Source organism: Diprion similis, chromosome 6 (assembly GCF_021155765.1).
Source record: "Diprion similis isolate iyDipSimi1 chromosome 6, iyDipSimi1.1, whole genome shotgun sequence".
NCBI classification, from domain to species: Eukaryota; Metazoa; Arthropoda; class Insecta; order Hymenoptera; family Diprionidae; genus Diprion; species Diprion similis.
In genome coordinates, this window is record NC_060110.1 from 4,012,190 (window position 1) to 4,029,518 (window position 17,329).

Below are 17,329 nucleotides of genomic sequence, written 5' to 3' on the forward strand. Positions count from 1 at the left end.
GAATAAAAGCTTCGGAGTTCTTTGAGCTTCGTTCGAAGTTTCAGTTTTTTTATTCATGCTTCTTTCATATTTTAGAAGTGAAATACAATTGAGCTTAACGAATATTCTATTTGTAAAGGTATGAAACTAGTGACTTTCCGAGCAAAAAAACGCACCATCGAATGACTAAAAGTTGTACTTATGCACTTATGCTATTTCAACTGTGCTAAAAAATGATAAAATGAAAAATTTACGACGATTTATTTTATGAAATGAATAGAAATGAATGTTTTTGCAATACAAGTAAAACATTTATTTATAGTGAATATTATAGTGAAGCGCCTTAAAAATCAATTTACTGATTCACTGGAAGCCTGGTATTTACGCAAAGACTTAAAACTATGAATAACCAAATTCCAATGCAATACGTAGCTAGTTTCAATTGATTTAGTGCTGCTGGTTACTGCCGAAAATGTCAGAGATTGTGAATAATATTGAATAAATAATTGTAAAAATTTATAGGCGGTTAAGAATATTCTAAAATCATCAGGATGACTGTGGATTTTATTAGGTTGACCATATTGTTATTGAAACTGAGATTATACATTCTTTACACGTGTGCTGGATTGTTTTACATCCTTTTTTTTCAACATTCTCGTTCAATTCCATTTTGTATAAAACAAAATTTGGAAAATAAAAATTAGACTTTTTCTTTTTATTTGGAAGGTTCAGTTACTGATTAGTATAATTAAAAATTGTCAAAATATTGTTATAACAATTTCGTATCCTTCACGACTTGAAATTGACGTTCCTGTAATAATTGAACATTGTGTATTTTAATCAGAAAATCAGGGAAAAATTGACAAATAAATAAAACCGCGTAGCGAGGATGCCACGTTAACCTTGGTCGAAAAGTAATTACACTCGACTTTTCTTAGTTTGAATATCTGTAACGGAAAATCCAGTACTTATGCATCTAATAAGATTTTTGAACATTCTTCATACGAAGAATTCAATTTTAGTCATCTGTACTACTGACATAAATGGTTGAAAGTATAGCTATTCAAAGATGCGTCATAATATTCTTCTCTTTTCTATATAACGAATATGAGTTTGAAGAGATCCCGTCTCTAAATCAGAGCCTCATATAGATACTAAACTCACATACATATATATATATATATATATATATAGATCGTTACAGGTACGTCCATTTACCATCTGCATTATATTATAGTTATAACAAATTATCGGAGAGAGGAGAAAGGAAAAAGAAAGAGAGTAAGAGAGAATCGACGAAGGCCAGGTCTGTGTTTTTTTTTTTTTTTTTTCGTTTCTTTTTTATTCTTTAAAACGTCAAGCCAAGGCTTACGTACCGTGAAAAGTCATTGCCACCCTGATGGCCGCCACGCATCAGAGCATTTCGCAGTTTCTGCACCGTTACTTGAGTATATAACAGAATAAAACTCTCTGTCCTTCGTTTACTTTGCCTCTATGTAGCGGGCAAAAAGTATTGCGAAAATTCATACAGGATGTAATTTCGGGCGTGTAATAGTATAAACAGGAATATAAGTATCTGAACTTGAAAGTAAATTGTCACAATCAGACGTGCTGAAGTCACAAAACAGATTTTTTTTTTTTCTCAAATAAATTTCTAAACACAACTCTGAGAACCCGTTTGTCGATAATTTTCGAACGATTACTATACGTTGACGACGAGCCATTCTCTTAATGTTCAAACGAACAGTTCGTGTAACGTTATAGTTTAATTTATTAGTTTATTAAGGACGTAGGAGTGATTTGTACGTAAGTGATAATTGGTCTTCAAATAGCAATAGATTCAGATACTAATATGAGGCAATCAGATTTGTTAAGAAAATTTTAGTGGCTTCAGAAGATTTTCTACCAGGGGATGTTCTCTTTGATCAATCCGTTGTTCATTGTATCATAATAAGCGCAAATAATATTGTTGATTTTTCTAACGACTTTTAACTAAGAATCAACTGCTTGCCGTTTATATTAGCTACAAATATACACTTTTATCTATTGAAATTTTCAATTAGGTAAATACGAATTTATACTTTATACGTATATAGTTACCATACTTAAATATTTTACAACCGTGTGCATGACGTATCTATATTTGTTGACCTTAATTAGATGACGCAGCAATGCCTTAGTGTCTCTCTTCGTCTTGCTTCGTTTTAATTACTGTCTAGATAAAACTCTAAAGGCTAGGCTCAAGCTTAAAAGTCGCACGAAAATGTGACGACGGAGGTTGTATCTTCGTTTGAAATCGAACAGAGAATTTGACAATGGACTAATTTCTTGGAAATAAAAATACCTTATAGCAGTCGTAATCAATTCTTTTTTCAAGTCTATATTATATGAAAATATTCAGACAGGTTTTGGATTCGACCCTCAGGAACTCAAATCTGAAGCCATTTTTGAGCCGCATAGCCAAGGTTTCGAGAAAACAACTAAATACGACGTGTTTTGCATGTTCGTCAAAAATTGCTGTCGATAAATGAAAAATGACTTGACCATCGTTTAGAGCGGAAAATTTCACATCGAATCATGTCCTCATATGTTGAAAACAGAGTCGGATCAACTAATTAAAAAAAAAAACGAAATTATTTCACCAAATACCGTCGATAAGTAGAATTTCTTCTTTCTTAATTTGTTAATCCGTCTCAATTTCCGACATCCAAGGACACAATTCGATATAGAATTTTCCACTCTGGAAAATGATCAAGTAATTTTTCATCTGATCTACAGCAATTTTTGAGGAAAACGCAAAATACGTTAAATTTGGCTGTTTTCTCAAAACCCCGGTTATGCAGCTAAAAAATGCAATCCAGACTTGAGTTCCTTATAGTCGAAAACCCCTGCAAACCAAAAAGCAGCCACGAGCCAAATATTTCGAATTCAGACCTACTTTGACCGGACTATACAGTGGACTCTTGATAAGTGCCATCTCGTTAAATGGCACCATAAACGCCTTCCCCTGCACACGGATTCACTTACCAATCACCCGCGTTTCCCCCTCCTCGCTGCCGATGCGCGCGCATTCTACTTCACTGATATCCCCTCTCCTCTCCTCTACCGGATTTGTGTTCAAGCCTAGTGGTGGGAGCTCAGTATGAGTGACGTTTCGTAGAATTTCTCTCCCCTACAGCCCCGCGTTAGTGCCATTTATCAAGAGTCCACTATTGGTATAAAACTGTATGAAAAAGTTGGCAATTTTTTCAAAATTAAAGTCAAAGATCTTGTTCCAAATGACGAGAGCAGAATGCTATCTCGTTTTTTAGCTATTTTTATTAATACTTGGAGGTGCATCGTCGCGACTTTCTATTTCCCATTTGAAAAGCATGGAATTTTATTTTTTTAACTTTGAAATTTTTTAACTCGTCAACGCGTTAGTGTACTGATAAATTTACTAGCACGTATTTTTGTATGGAATTGAACAGAAGGCTGTGAAAAAAAAAAGGCTTTTAGCATTTTATTACAAATCTACACTTTCAAAAATTATTTAAGGTCAAAGGTCAACAAAGGACTTCATAGTTTGCAAATGGTAAAACTCATAATATGATTTATCGCGATTGATGGCAATATCTGATTCATTCGCGTTCGTAAAATTTCAAGATTTTTCTCAAGTTTAAGAAATCACGTATATGTAATACGTGTAATACATTTTTTGGACAAATGCATGTAATTTTAGAAATTATTTGACATTTTCTAGGCTTGCATTTACACACTGAGAGAAATTTATAGTTTTGTGGTTACTGCAAATTCCATATACATAACAATTTTCATTTTTACCGTATACATATATATAAAAAATACAATTCCGAGTAGAAAAAAAATGAAAATAATTTTTCTAACCGTAACCAAAAAATAGTCTAGTATCCGTTACTATTCTTTTTCAACTATGATTCTCATACCGTATTTTCTCGTAACTATTCAATTGATTTAATATTGTTGCAACAGTAAATTGATGTTCCGTCCTCGTTTAACTGAAACATGCAATAATAAACTAAACAACTATGAGATCTGACACGTTACTGTAAAAAAATTTCCTTGTGATTCCAAAATTATTTAAACCTCCTTAAACAAATCCTCAATTCTCATTGTTGAAAATTTTTTCACAGTGAGTATATGACGTTGAAATTACTCTTGTCTATATCAACAGAGTCACCTTGGTCCTTCATATCTACACATATGTAGGTTCAGTAAAATCGTTCAGTCGTCGCGACGATGGTGGCGAGGGTCCAAGCATATACAGACACTGTAATTGGGAAAATGAGCGTCGACAATGAGTCGAGTTAAAAGCGTTTACAGAGTAGAAACGACCCACGCAAGGCTGGGGCGCAGCGTGTTTATTGTAGAATACGTGTGCATAGTACATACATGCAAGGCTGAGGAAAGTGAGGGAAAGAAAGATAAAACGCGTAGGTCCGCAGGGTGAGAGCCGCCATTCCTGGTCTTTCTGCTCCACATGGCATCCACTTGCGAGCTTGTTGGACTGCCTTAAGATATACTTACACACGGAGTGACTAACATCGAGGTGTTCAATTCCCCTGGAGCGCGATCTTCTCTTCTACATATGGGGCATTCCGCGTGTAATCGACCAGACGAAACTCCCTGCATTCTCTCGAAACCGGTTTAAACTTTGTGAAAAATTTTGTAGTTTGACAAGATATTGTGGTGTGTGTATATACATTTATGCAAGAATCGAATATGTTTGCTAGTTGCGATTGAAATATTACTAGAAAGCTGTTATGGATGGTATTGGAAAAATATTGTAGTAACAATATGCAAAAAAAAAACAACAACAACAAAAATCTATATCGAGGCACCTGAAATTTAATACAGAAATGAAAAAAACTTCATTTTCTCATACACTTTTCGAAAACCATACGTTTTTCTTCCTGCTCGACATTTTGATGAAAAAAGTAGATGTCTTTCAGACTAGATTCAGCCTCATAATAAAAGTATGGTTTTCGAGAAATCTAAGGAACTAAGGTTTTTATCAACTAAAATTTTTATTAACTTCAAATTTTATTTAAAATTCAAAAAATTTTTGATTTGCACCATCTACACGTTGCGTTTTGGAAGAGTCGGGATTTCGTTCGCGTCAATTATACGTGGAACGTCCTATATGTGCACCTGTATGCCTGATGTAGACACTCTGTTATATATACTCAAGTTCACTCTGAAAAACAGTTTCCGTTTCGGACCCGTCAGACCTCGAAAAAATCCGATGTTTATGCCTCTCTCTTTAACTTTCTTCTTCTTCTTATTCTTATTCCATCTGCTTATTATATATGATAAGTGCAATTATACACGCTTACGCAACTAATTGTTATAAAACTATAATGAAAGACTCTTGTTGTCAGTAAATTGTTCTGCATGCATGTGCACTAATGCAGTAAGGGATAGCTCGGAACACGCGAGACTCATAATTATTAATATATAATATTTTTATTCCGGGCTCGATTTGGTAATGTTTTTATTGAAATATTTTTTTAATTAGCGTTATTCAACTCTACGGTAGAAACCCGATGTATTTTCGTCCAGAAATGGCAAGTTAGCGAATTCTTGTTAATTTTTTTCAATCCAAAACAAAGTTTATCTTCCTATAACGATGCGATGGGGTGAATAAAAAAATTAGAAAAATCCCTAATTAGCAGTTTTATGGAATTAATTCTACAAACTGACCAGAAAATAAATTAGTTCTGTAGATAATTACTAACGTCAAAACAACAAACGAAAGCTATATATAACAATTCTCATTATACAGGGTGATTATCTAACGGTCGAATGTCCTAACTAATTCTAGAGCGAAAGCAGTTGTTTTGTCAGGTCGATGTATGTGACTTCAATTGTCCCCTAACTGTGAAAATTTTTGAGGTTACATACATCGCGGCGATCTGTGCACTTGAAGTTATGACGGTTGGTCAACCTGACAAAACAACTGCTTTTGCTCTAGAATTTTAGCGCATGCGCGTCAGGCCATTCGACCGTAAGAAAATCACTCTTTATACTTAAGGAATATCTTGGTAACTAATTTATTCGGGTTGTTTTTAATAAGACATCTGTTTGACCAACGGAGTCGCATTTCTATTGTTTCCTTTCCCTTTTTGTCGTGTAAATACTTGGAATCAATTTTTTTTTTTTTGGGAGGAGATTACTTGGAAGAGATTTTAATGTAATTTTTATGCGAAGTATGCACACTATACAGAGAACCGAAATTTCCAGAGCTCGTTAAATATCCTGAATCCCAGCTACTATACTTCCAAAGTTATAATGAAGTGGTGGAACCGTAAAAAATCTCCCAAAAAAAAAAAAAAAAAAAAATTCTTTCTGAACGTTATTGGAATGTTTCTACGTAAATATGTCCATTTGAAATTGCACGTACTGCACGCGTGCCATATTCCCAAAATGTACGTAACGTCCAATGTGTTCTGGTTATGCTTGAACACATCAAGCGGATAAAAAAAAAAATTTTGATTTCACGAAACAATGATATTCCCGTAATTAAATTATTACGCACGATTAATTCCAGGAATAAACTTTTTTTAGCATTGTTCTAGCATGATACTAAAAAGTTTTCTGACGAATATCTTTGTTCAACTTTGCACGTAAAATTGCACCATCTAGGGAATTTTCGCGTCAATGACACGTGGGCTTCGATAAATAGTCAATAATAAATAACATTTCACTCTGTCGGTAATAACTGTGACTATTGAATACTTTTCTCTTAAATAATAGTCATATACAGAGTAAATTGCCAACGACAGCATGGTCCGTCGTCTGCTACAGTTTAATGCGCATGCACTATAGTCGTGGTGTGAGTATACACGATGCGCCTAGGAGTGAAGTTTCTTTCTCACGCTGAACTGGACTCAAGTAATATGTGTACCAACGGCGCCAAAACACCCTAGATCGCTGGTGATTAATTGTTGTTACGTTGAATCTTCGTGGGGAAAAAATGAGCGAGACTTTAAGTAACTCACGCCACAATTATACGTGATGGCATTACCGAGCGGGTAGCGTTCGCCATAAAAATAATTCCCTAACAATATAGGGATTTTTTTAGACAGTTGGTACACATGTTACTTAAAAGCTTTAAGTCGTTTGCCAGGACGACCAAACGTCTTGAAAGTAACCTCAAAACTTTTGGTAGTTTTGCCCAGCACGAACAGCTTAAAAAATTTTGAGGTTACATACATCGCGGCGAACTGTCGTCCAAATTTATGACGGTTGGTCGCCCTGGCAAGCAACTGTTCTCTTTTAAACTATACGGTAAACAGCGGACCGTTCTGTTGTTAGCAATTCACTCTGTATATCAAGATCACGTTATATTTTTTTGAACTTTGAAAACAGGAAAATATAAAATTGGTAGAAAAATGGTGCTACTTTTATTTTTAATCAAAATAATTATTTATACACCTTGACTTTACAAGATATGCGAAGATAAGTAGATTTTTTTCTTTATTTCGATGAATTTCGTATGCAAGCTCGCACGTATTTTTTTTTTTTATAGAAATCATCGAATTAATTAATTTTGTATTATCATTTCACATTTTTATACGCAGTTATATATATACAACCGTAAGTATATATCAAGGTCGGCAAAAAAAAAAAAAAAAAACTGACTACTATAATATCCTTCTTTACGGTCTTTGTTACGATAAATATAATTTTTCATTCCGAATGAGTATCCGGTTTTAGCTTTGAATCAAACTGCACTTGCCTGGTATTAGTGACGCTACGGAAATAGCTTTATAAAAAGTTCAAGATTTACAGTTAAAAGTGAAGAAACTACGACGAAGTATAGTCACGGAAACTGACGGTTTCGTATTCTTCGTGCGTAGTAAAATTTCGTTAATAAATCACATCTGTAGTTAAACTATAAAATATATATTATGTAAAATTTTATAGGCCCGCACGAGTGCCAATAATATTATAACAAAAAAAAAAAATTGCAAGCAACTGTCATTTCAGTCTGCGAAAATATCTGAGGCCCAATTCGCACGGCAAGAATCGTGTATTTGTGTGTGTGTGTGTGTGTTTGTATAGGAAGTGAACCGAGAAAAACGCTCGCAGAGCGCACAGAGTAACAGTTACATGATGTATATAGTCACCGATTACGATTACAACTGGTCTCAATTTTGTGCTGTTCGAAAATTTGAAAATACTATTAAGAAAGCAATGTTAGGGATAATCAGTTGAAAAAATTATTGTACTTGTCTATAAATTTGACTAAATAGCATTTTATTTAAGAATTCAAGGAACGTATAGTAACGTCAAAAAGTATTAAGACGAACATGTGCCGAAACAAAGAGTTGAAATGGTAAACTTGAGTTAATTATAACTCCGGATAAAAAAAGATATCCTGAACCCAAACATTAACTGAGGGTATTTATTTTTGTCTTTTATTGTACCGTAACACATATAAGTGGGTGAAAAATATACATCGATGAATCGATAGTTATTCTAGGTTTTAATGAATAAAAAATGAATTCCTGTAAGAAGTTGAAAAAAAGTGCGAATGTCCCAAACTAAAGTTTTTTTTTTTTTTTTTTTTTTTTTTTTTTTTTTTTTTTTTTGCGATGAACCATAAAAAACGTACAGACGATTGAAAGACTGTCCAGAATTTTCATTTTTGATTAGTTGGAGAAATTAATGTTATTCGTACAATGATGCATAAATTAGAAAGATAGTATTTTTATCACAGCGAACCCAGTAAAGCATTGCATAATATAGTAAGCCACATCGAATTTATAAAGTTTTCTTTTATGTATTGTGATTCGAACGTGAATTTTTCATTAAAAAAAAAAAAAATAAAAAATAAAAAAAAATAATTAAACAATATCGAGACCTAATAATTGTCTTCGAATTACAAGTGAGTATTGAAATAAGTTTGATCAAACAAATGAACAGTAATTTTCTTTCAACAAGCCGAATGAAAACTTGATTTTCAATTATTTAATCGAGGATTTAGTCAAAGGTGCAAACTTTAAAATTGACTCCTTAAATATAATAATAATAATAAAAAAGAAAATAAGAGAAAAAGATCGTGTTTAGGAATACTTATCATATTATAACCTAAAAAATTTTTTCAACTGAATGAAAAATTGTGAGAATTGAAACTGGTTTAACTCCCATGGAATACCCCGTAGGCATAAACCTCTATAATTATGAGTCTAAATGCTCGAAAAATCTGTTTAATTTACAAAGTGTCTACTTTTAATATTCAAGATCAGAGTTTATACTGCAAAAAGTTTTTCGGTGCGCTACTTGCGGACGTGCAAAACGAACATAATTGCAATGCGCTCACTTTGCCTCCCGTACCGAGTAGCAGCACACATTACACAGACGCACGCACACATGCCGAGTGCTCTAAAGATCAACGACACGTGGTACAGTCCCGTGTGAAAATCGCGGTTCTCCTCGCTCTCCGTTCGGTGGACTGAAAAGCGGATACGCGCCATACGGGGAGTTAATCACCGATTAGTTACGAGCCGCGTAGACTGCAGGGCCTGATCATGTGTGCAGTCCGTTCTGTGCTGGATATTTTATCAAGAGTATAATACAGCCGGTGATACGAATACGGAAACGTGCGTGAAAAGTTAAAATTACAAAAAGATGCAAATGTGATGAGAGTAATTATTTGATGTAATTACAATGGTCGATACGACATTTTGTCATTATTGCAACGTTGAATTTATTTCTTTCAGTCAGTCTTTACCGACTGAGTAAAATGTGACGATATAAACAGTTTTTACCGACTGAGTATAATGTCGCTGTTTTTGCAGTCAACGCAATTCGAACGAAAATATCAAAAATATTTTTAACTTCGTGCGAAAAGAAGATCAAAAAATTTATTCCTGTAATTGAATTATGCGTGCCACTGATTATAGAAATATATATATTCTGGCCTTATTCTTGCAAGAAAGAAAAAAAGAAAAAAAAAGAATAAAAAAACAACTTTAAATGGAGTTTTGCCTACTGAAGACGTCTAAGGATGAATTATTTTTACCTAGGGATTTTTCTCAACCGATAATTTGGTAAAAGATTTAATTCACTACAAAATGCTTCCAGGACCACCAAGTTGGTGTAATTAAATATGGCTAACAATAAGTTAAACTCCGCATTTTCTCCGTTTAATTTGAATGGAAAAACTTAAAATCCTGAAGGGACTTTTTAAAGTTCGATTAACGATAAGAGATATTATCATTCGGTAAGGATTCTTTCACTATTTGAAACAAGTTAAAGTAGAATTTCTCTTCAAACCGAAACACTCTCATATTTTTATGTACAGTGTATGTATGTATCTCTCTCTATCCTTCGTCTCTCTGGTCATATTTTGTGACTGTGAGGGTAAATTGACCGACTAGTCGCAGTCACTCGCCGTAGGTGACTAATGCCTCAGAACCGTCAACTATAAAGGCAAACAAAAAGCGTAAACCACTAACCGTTACTATTTAGACTACCAGGTACTTTAACACTCTGAATCGGAATTGAGCTGTTTGCCTGATTTCAATTCAATTCTCCGTCGCCGTTCAAACCTAGTCAAGAATTTTTGAAAATTATTTAATTTTCATCGAAATCCTGTAAAACTAAAATAAAAAATAACGAGTGATTCTGTAGAAAATGCCATAAGACGATAAGTACCTATAGTGAGTCAGTCCCAGAAGGATATCTGAATCATTTTTTGAGGGTATGTTGGTACTAATGAGATACGTTGATCCTACAAGTTTCAGACTTAAATCTATTTTGGATTTTGAATAAATCGAAAAAAAAAAACTTAAAATCTGAAAATAATTTTCTTCTCAAAAACGGTATACGTAACCGATTTGAATAAAATTTGAACACACTATAGGGGTATATATCGTGTATAAAAGCTATACTCGGAAAAAATAATAGCTCATAACCTTTAAAATAATCATTTATAGAAACAGACGGTTTTTTTTTTGAAAAATATTTTTTTTCAACATGATAAAGTTCTAGAATAACTTTGAGCCAAACTTGTTTTTGTCTTTTTTTTTATTTAGAATAACCTCTCAAAGGTAAGCCATATTAAAAATAATAATAATAATAATAATCAAAATCTATATATTTTTTAAAATATAAAACTCGATTTCGCCTCCTTGTTACAGAATACACTAATTCTCAAATTTCGTGTAGATAGATCCAGTTGCTTTTTATGGGTGAACATGAATTGATTTCTCATATCCGAAAGTCCACACGAACGGTTGTAAAGATATGAAAATAAAGTAGTGAAGATAAAAATGGAGGGAAGGGAAGGGAAGGGAAGGGAAAAATGGATGAAGATAAACTTTATGCTTTGTTTCTTGATTGAAACCTGCGGGACAAACATGTTATAAGCTTACTATATCTATGTATATATTCCACTTACAAGATTATATCTTCTTCATATATTATCAGGCTGAGTAAATACTTCTAAGAACGTTAATCGAGCATAAAAGATATCCTTGTTTCCCCCCCCCCCCCCCCCCCCCCCCCGAAAGCAGAATAAGAATAAGAATAAAATTCTCATCGTCAGAGTTGATTTCGACACGCATATTAATATAAAAATTCGATACATCGATATATAATACCTTATATCACTGCCATTACGGTGCCATTCGTTACCAAAACATTAAAGTAGACAGAAATATACGTAATGCGAAGTAATTCGAAGCCTATTAAAATACGCAACTCGATTTACACACACGTCTCGGTTATGAAAAATATGGCACAAGTTATAGGTATAAACTCTACAGGGACACGATATAACCATATGTACATACATACATACATACATACATATAATGGCAAGTTCCGCCCACGTGGCATTGTGCGTAACCATGTAAAGGTAACCACATACTGATGATGAGTACATACATACGACGACAGTCATGTGTATTATACACATTACGAAATTGGCGTTTGTTCTACTTTTTGCCGGCATCACAAATTTCCCGAAACAAATTACACCAGACATTTACCTCATATATATATAGATAAACATGGAGAATGCGATGAATCTCAATTCAATATCGTGACTTCCGGATACCAAAGGATATCGATTATCATATATATGTATATTCGACAGTTTGTTCAGTTATAACGAACAACTCTAAGTAGTTTCACTTATCCAGAAAATTTTTAAGTTCTGCTTATTATATAGTCTTTATTCATTCATTCATTTATTTATTCATTCACCCCCCCCCCCCCCCCCCCCCCTCCTGCCCATAATAGAAAAATGCATTTCTAGGTGGTGCAAAATGACGATGAGTTCTGTAGCTGTGACCAGAAAATCTAATATTTCTTACTATTCGTCTTTATTACGGTCACATGAACAATTTGATGTCGGTGCAAAGGTGAAGACCTTATTAAAATAAAAAATCTAATTTAATAAACAAAGAGATTTGATGTGAGAAATAACCATAAGATATATATATGTAGTATTTAGAACCACAGTCATACTAATTGTAAATAATTCCTAGTAGAAAATTTTCATATTTATAACTCGAACAATATCCAAACCGTTATATTAACGATATCGAATTTTATCGGAAATTCTAGTGTAATCACAGGAAATGAAATTTTTCTCAATGTCATCGGCGTAGCGGTTGTAGGTGCAAAAAAAAAAATATATATATATATATATATATATATATATATATATATATATATTTTAAAAAACTTATCGCTTGACGTCAATTCCACTCGGAGCAAAGAAGAAAAATGCGATTGTCTTCGATACATGATATGGGAAACCGTTGTTATCCGTATGTTGGTATGCGTGTATCACACCGTTCGAAAGCTGTGTGTAAAAATTCAAACCTTTCCTCTTACATCTCGCGATTTATGTATACAATGATTATATTATTTATTACGAGCGCGGAACGATGCAAGTTTGTCGATATATGGTAGCTTACGGTATTCGCACAATCCTCAGATAATATATTTCCCATGATTCATTCGGTTAAAATGACTCATTTGGTGGTCAATATTTTCCTGTTGTACAGCTGAGGCGTGCCGCACGTTCCCTAGATACAATCGTACCAGAACTTCGAAGTAAAATATAAGGAAAAAAAAAAAAAATAATACTTTGTTACTCAGTGATTTGACAACAACGAACTCTAAAATCCGTTCAACTTTTTTTGATTTTTGAAACGTTTCATACGCATGTGAAAATATGTTATACATATAAAAACGCATAAATTATATATAAAAGTTCGTTTTATAATCGTATATATATATATATATATGTATGTAAAAATTATGTTATAAATGTGCAAGTATGGAATGAAAAAATATATACTACATATTGTAAAAATATCACAGACAATTGCGTACCTAAGTATTTTTCGTTAGCTTGTAACTTTTGTCTCAAATTATTTTTCTTAAGTATTAAAAAGCAGCTTTGCTCGACGCAAACTCTGCTGCGGAGAAATTTTTACCGTTTAAATTTTAGACAACGCCATCGAACAACAATCCTCTCGATTATTGTATAATATGTGGATAATACTAGCCTTTGTTACCGTTTGAAAAATTTCAACGTATGGTGAACGAGAAAAGTTGAAGAAACTGAGTTGATTATTATTTTATTTGGTAGATTCCTGCAGAGTGAGGGAAACGAATATAGTCCATGTATAAGCATGACAATAAGAAGTAAATAGCCTCCGAAGTAATGAATTGTTAGGCAAAAGTGAGGTGAGCCAAGTAGAAGTTCCCGTTTTCCTGCATCGTCATTTTCCTTTTCTTTCTATTCCGTTTTATTCGTCCCTGAAAAGCAGCTAGAATGCGAATAGATCGACCCTCGTTTATCCCTGACTAATTCGTCATGCTTGAGCAACGGAGGAAATGCTAACAAACGGAATCCTACAAAAGGTTGTATAAATAACAATTTTCTCTTTGTTGACGGCATTGAATTAGAGTCAGATGCGTAATTATGTAAGTTATGCACCTCGACTTGAAAATTTAAAAACTATGTATATTAGACTGTATCAAAAAAATTGACTATTTTTTTTTTTGAAAAATATACTGAAAATATTGTTCAGGATAACGAAAAAAAGCGACTGTTAAAATGGGAGCTCTTAATTTTAATACTAAGAAGTGCCTCATCGCGATTTTCTACTTTCCATAAGAATAACATGGCAAAAATGGTTCTTGCTCCTTGCGATTTTTATAACTAGATAACGACGCGTCGTACGGAAAATTCATAAACATGTTTTTGTAGGAAATTGAACCTTCTACAAAAAAGGTCTAATGTCATTTTACGATAAGTCTACTCCTTCAAAAGTTATTTGAGGTCAAACATCAGCAAAGGAAGAAAAGCAAAGGATATAAAAAGAAACGTCCTATACATTTGAATAACCAGCATGCCACGTTTTGAAAAATTGTCTATAACTACAATATGGGCGGCATAGCCAACATTCACATTCCTACACTTCATCACAATTCCATTCTGTGTGAAAGCTTAAAATTATTTGGCTAAATTTCAATTTATTTAAATTCAAAAACAAAAATGATAAGAATTGCCATATATTTACTACATCAAGCGCAGGAAGTCTCAAAGAGAAAGAAAGTTTTACGGTTATATTTTTAAATTTCAAACTTCGAATCGGAAAAAATTAGTCTTAATATTTAGATTTGCAGCAAAGATAAAAAAAAAGAAAACTGTCGGTTTATGAAAGATAAAAAGATTACACTCGAAGCTTGATTAAGCTTGCCTTAACGCAGATAAATCAGAAACAGACAGATGTAACTGCGGAAATCAATATGACCAAAATTTAGAAACATAATTATATATAGTCGCCATGAAAGTATGTTGTTTGAATTTTTTGTTCTCGGTATTCAAAAACTATGGAAATAAAAATTATATCGAATGAAATCTATCGCAAACTCAACTACTGTAAAATCCGAGGTAAAATCCATATTTATATTTGCAAAATAATAATTTTCGTTCTCGAGGTATATTTCGTTACATTATTGTTACGAGCTTCAAGGTCATTGCAACAAAGAGATCGCGTTGTAATTCGGTCGGAAAAATATTCAATTGACAGTAAAAATACTTCAGATAGAACATATTATATTATGTTTAAAAAGCCACAACAAAGTCCTTTATTCAATTCGAATGAATCAGAGGTTGCAAGTTTCTCTGCGCAAATTCGCTATCTATAAACTATAAATAACATACTTTTGAATAATATTGTTATATTTTCAAAATAATATTTCGTTACTTAAAACCTACCCGTATAGCCATTATTTATTTATTTATCATCAACTGAAGATCCGAAAAACGAATCTACATCTTTCCAATTTCGTATTTCATTTACAAACAGAAAGAGCCATTACAATCTCTATGATAATTAAACTCTCCTTGCACAAGGTATCCATTACTCGAACAATTCGATTTCAAATCTCGTCGAATTCCAGTCGACTGACCTCGAAGCTGCACATATACGCAACATCGAATTATCCGAAACCGTTATTTCATAATTTCGTTTTTACCATCTGGGTCCGGGGAATAGTCGGTACAACGATAAATCAACCGTTTTCAGAAACCGTTAGAAGAGAGATTTCGCTCCCTGCCTGCACGTACATACGATGTGAGTCCACTCATACCCACGACCAGGACAAACTGGTTGAAAAACAAGCTTCACCGAGACGCATCCACACGCGAATATATTCACTTCCACGCGCGCGTATGGCCCTGCTGTACATGCACGGGGTTAAAATCAATACGTGAACAGGTTGCAGCCGAGGCTAGGAAAGGAGGTGAGGACAAAAAAAAAGTGGCCAAATCGCAGAAACAAAGAGGAGCAGAGGGGGGGGGGGGGGGGGGGGGGATAAAAAAGGACGGAAATGCAGCGACGGGGCGCAGCGAACGATGCATTTCCGCGACTGATAACGAACAACCGCGTCGTCGTGCCTCTTGACAGCTATCTTGTTTACCAACAATCCTGCCATTTTTACGCCCGCCGCCCTTGGAGGGCGTATCCGTGCGTCTGCAAGGGAGACGAATGGAATTGTTAACTCACCTTCGGGGTAGGCTTGCTTGCTCTGGATGAGGTCGATGAACATGTTCGTCACGTTGTAGAGCTGGCCCATTCCCTTTGGATTGAACTTGGTCGAGGCGGCGTAGGGCGTCCCCGTTGTGTTTATCGTTGAGTAGTTAACCGCAGTCTCGGAGGCCATTATTTCGTCCAGCTGACGGTCGAGGTCCTCGTTAATGTCGCGCATCTTCATTGGGAAGCTCTTCTGCGCCCCGATCGGGGCTGCGAGCACAGATAATATTAACACTTTGGCAACAAACCCCCTCGCAAGGCGGGTGACACTACGAACCAATCCGGCGGCGGCCATCGCGACCACTTTTAAATACGACTGGCGGCCGAGACGCGCCGCGAGCGACTGACCTGACAGACAGTCTCGACTCGAGACATCTCGTTGGACGGCGGAACGCGCGAAACGGACCGATTCCGCCGGCGCCTTCGGCACCCCGATATACGATCCAATCTTCCTTCTAGTTCAGCTGAAGTGTGGTAGAAACTTCTCCAGATCGCGTTATGTCAGTTTTATATCGTTTTGGTTTTCGATCGATGCGTTGAGCGTTGATTTTCTGATAAATGGGAACCGAGATGCCGCCGTGAGGAAGCGAGTTGTTTCATTCTATCAGTCACTTTTTTTCTTCGACCTCGTCTGTCACGTGTTTTTCTTGTTCTTCTTTTTTTTTTTTTTTTACACAATTCCTCTTTACGGCAGTAACTCTTACCGACTGAGTCAGGTTTGCATTGTATCTAAGGGAACATGGGACACAACGAACCAGGAGTCAAAACGTATCATGTTTGGCATAGCGCTACTTTCGTGCAATATTTACGGCACAGATGCACGCAGAATACAAACATTAATCGGTTACCGAGGGTATGCGTAAAATTGTTAGTATTGTTACGTATTATTAACAAGAAGAGCGAAACAGCAGGATGACTGTATCAAAAGTTAGGAAAGGGAATAACCGTTGAAAACATTCACAGTCATGTTATTCGAACCGATGATGGTGAGATCGACTGACATAGCATTTCTATACTTTTGCGTGATAAAAATGATTTGGAACAGATTTGAATATCACATGCTCACAATAAGATATCAACGATTTGAGAAAAGTTTTATGTAATTAGAAAATTGTAAATAATGAAACCCGAGTGTTTTTGATCTGATTCGAATGTTTTTGGGCTCACTTTGCTCACTGACCAAATCTCTATAAAATAATTGAAAGACATTAAAAAGATCGTGTATTAGACCACAATAGTATAGTCAAATCACGCAAATG

At 34.6% G+C, this 17,329-nt stretch overlaps 1 protein-coding gene across 7 annotated transcripts in view; it reads right to left on the reverse strand.

The window, feature by feature from the left end:
* LOC124406652 (prominin-like protein) overlaps positions 1-16,425 on the reverse strand; it is a 35,736-nt gene extending 19,311 nt beyond the window's left edge. For 6 of the 7 annotated variants that reach the window (XM_046882143.1, XM_046882142.1, XM_046882144.1 and 3 more), the window contains exon 1: positions 16,044-16,424. In XM_046882143.1, the coding sequence (XP_046738099.1) occupies positions 16,044-16,365 (322 nt within the window). In that variant the 5' untranslated portion in view covers positions 16,366-16,424. Of the gene's footprint in view, positions 1-16,043 lie in introns of all 7 variants that reach the window. The other variant, XR_006929253.1, reaches the window with a different exon arrangement.
* Positions 16,426-17,329: the final 904 nt, after the last annotated feature.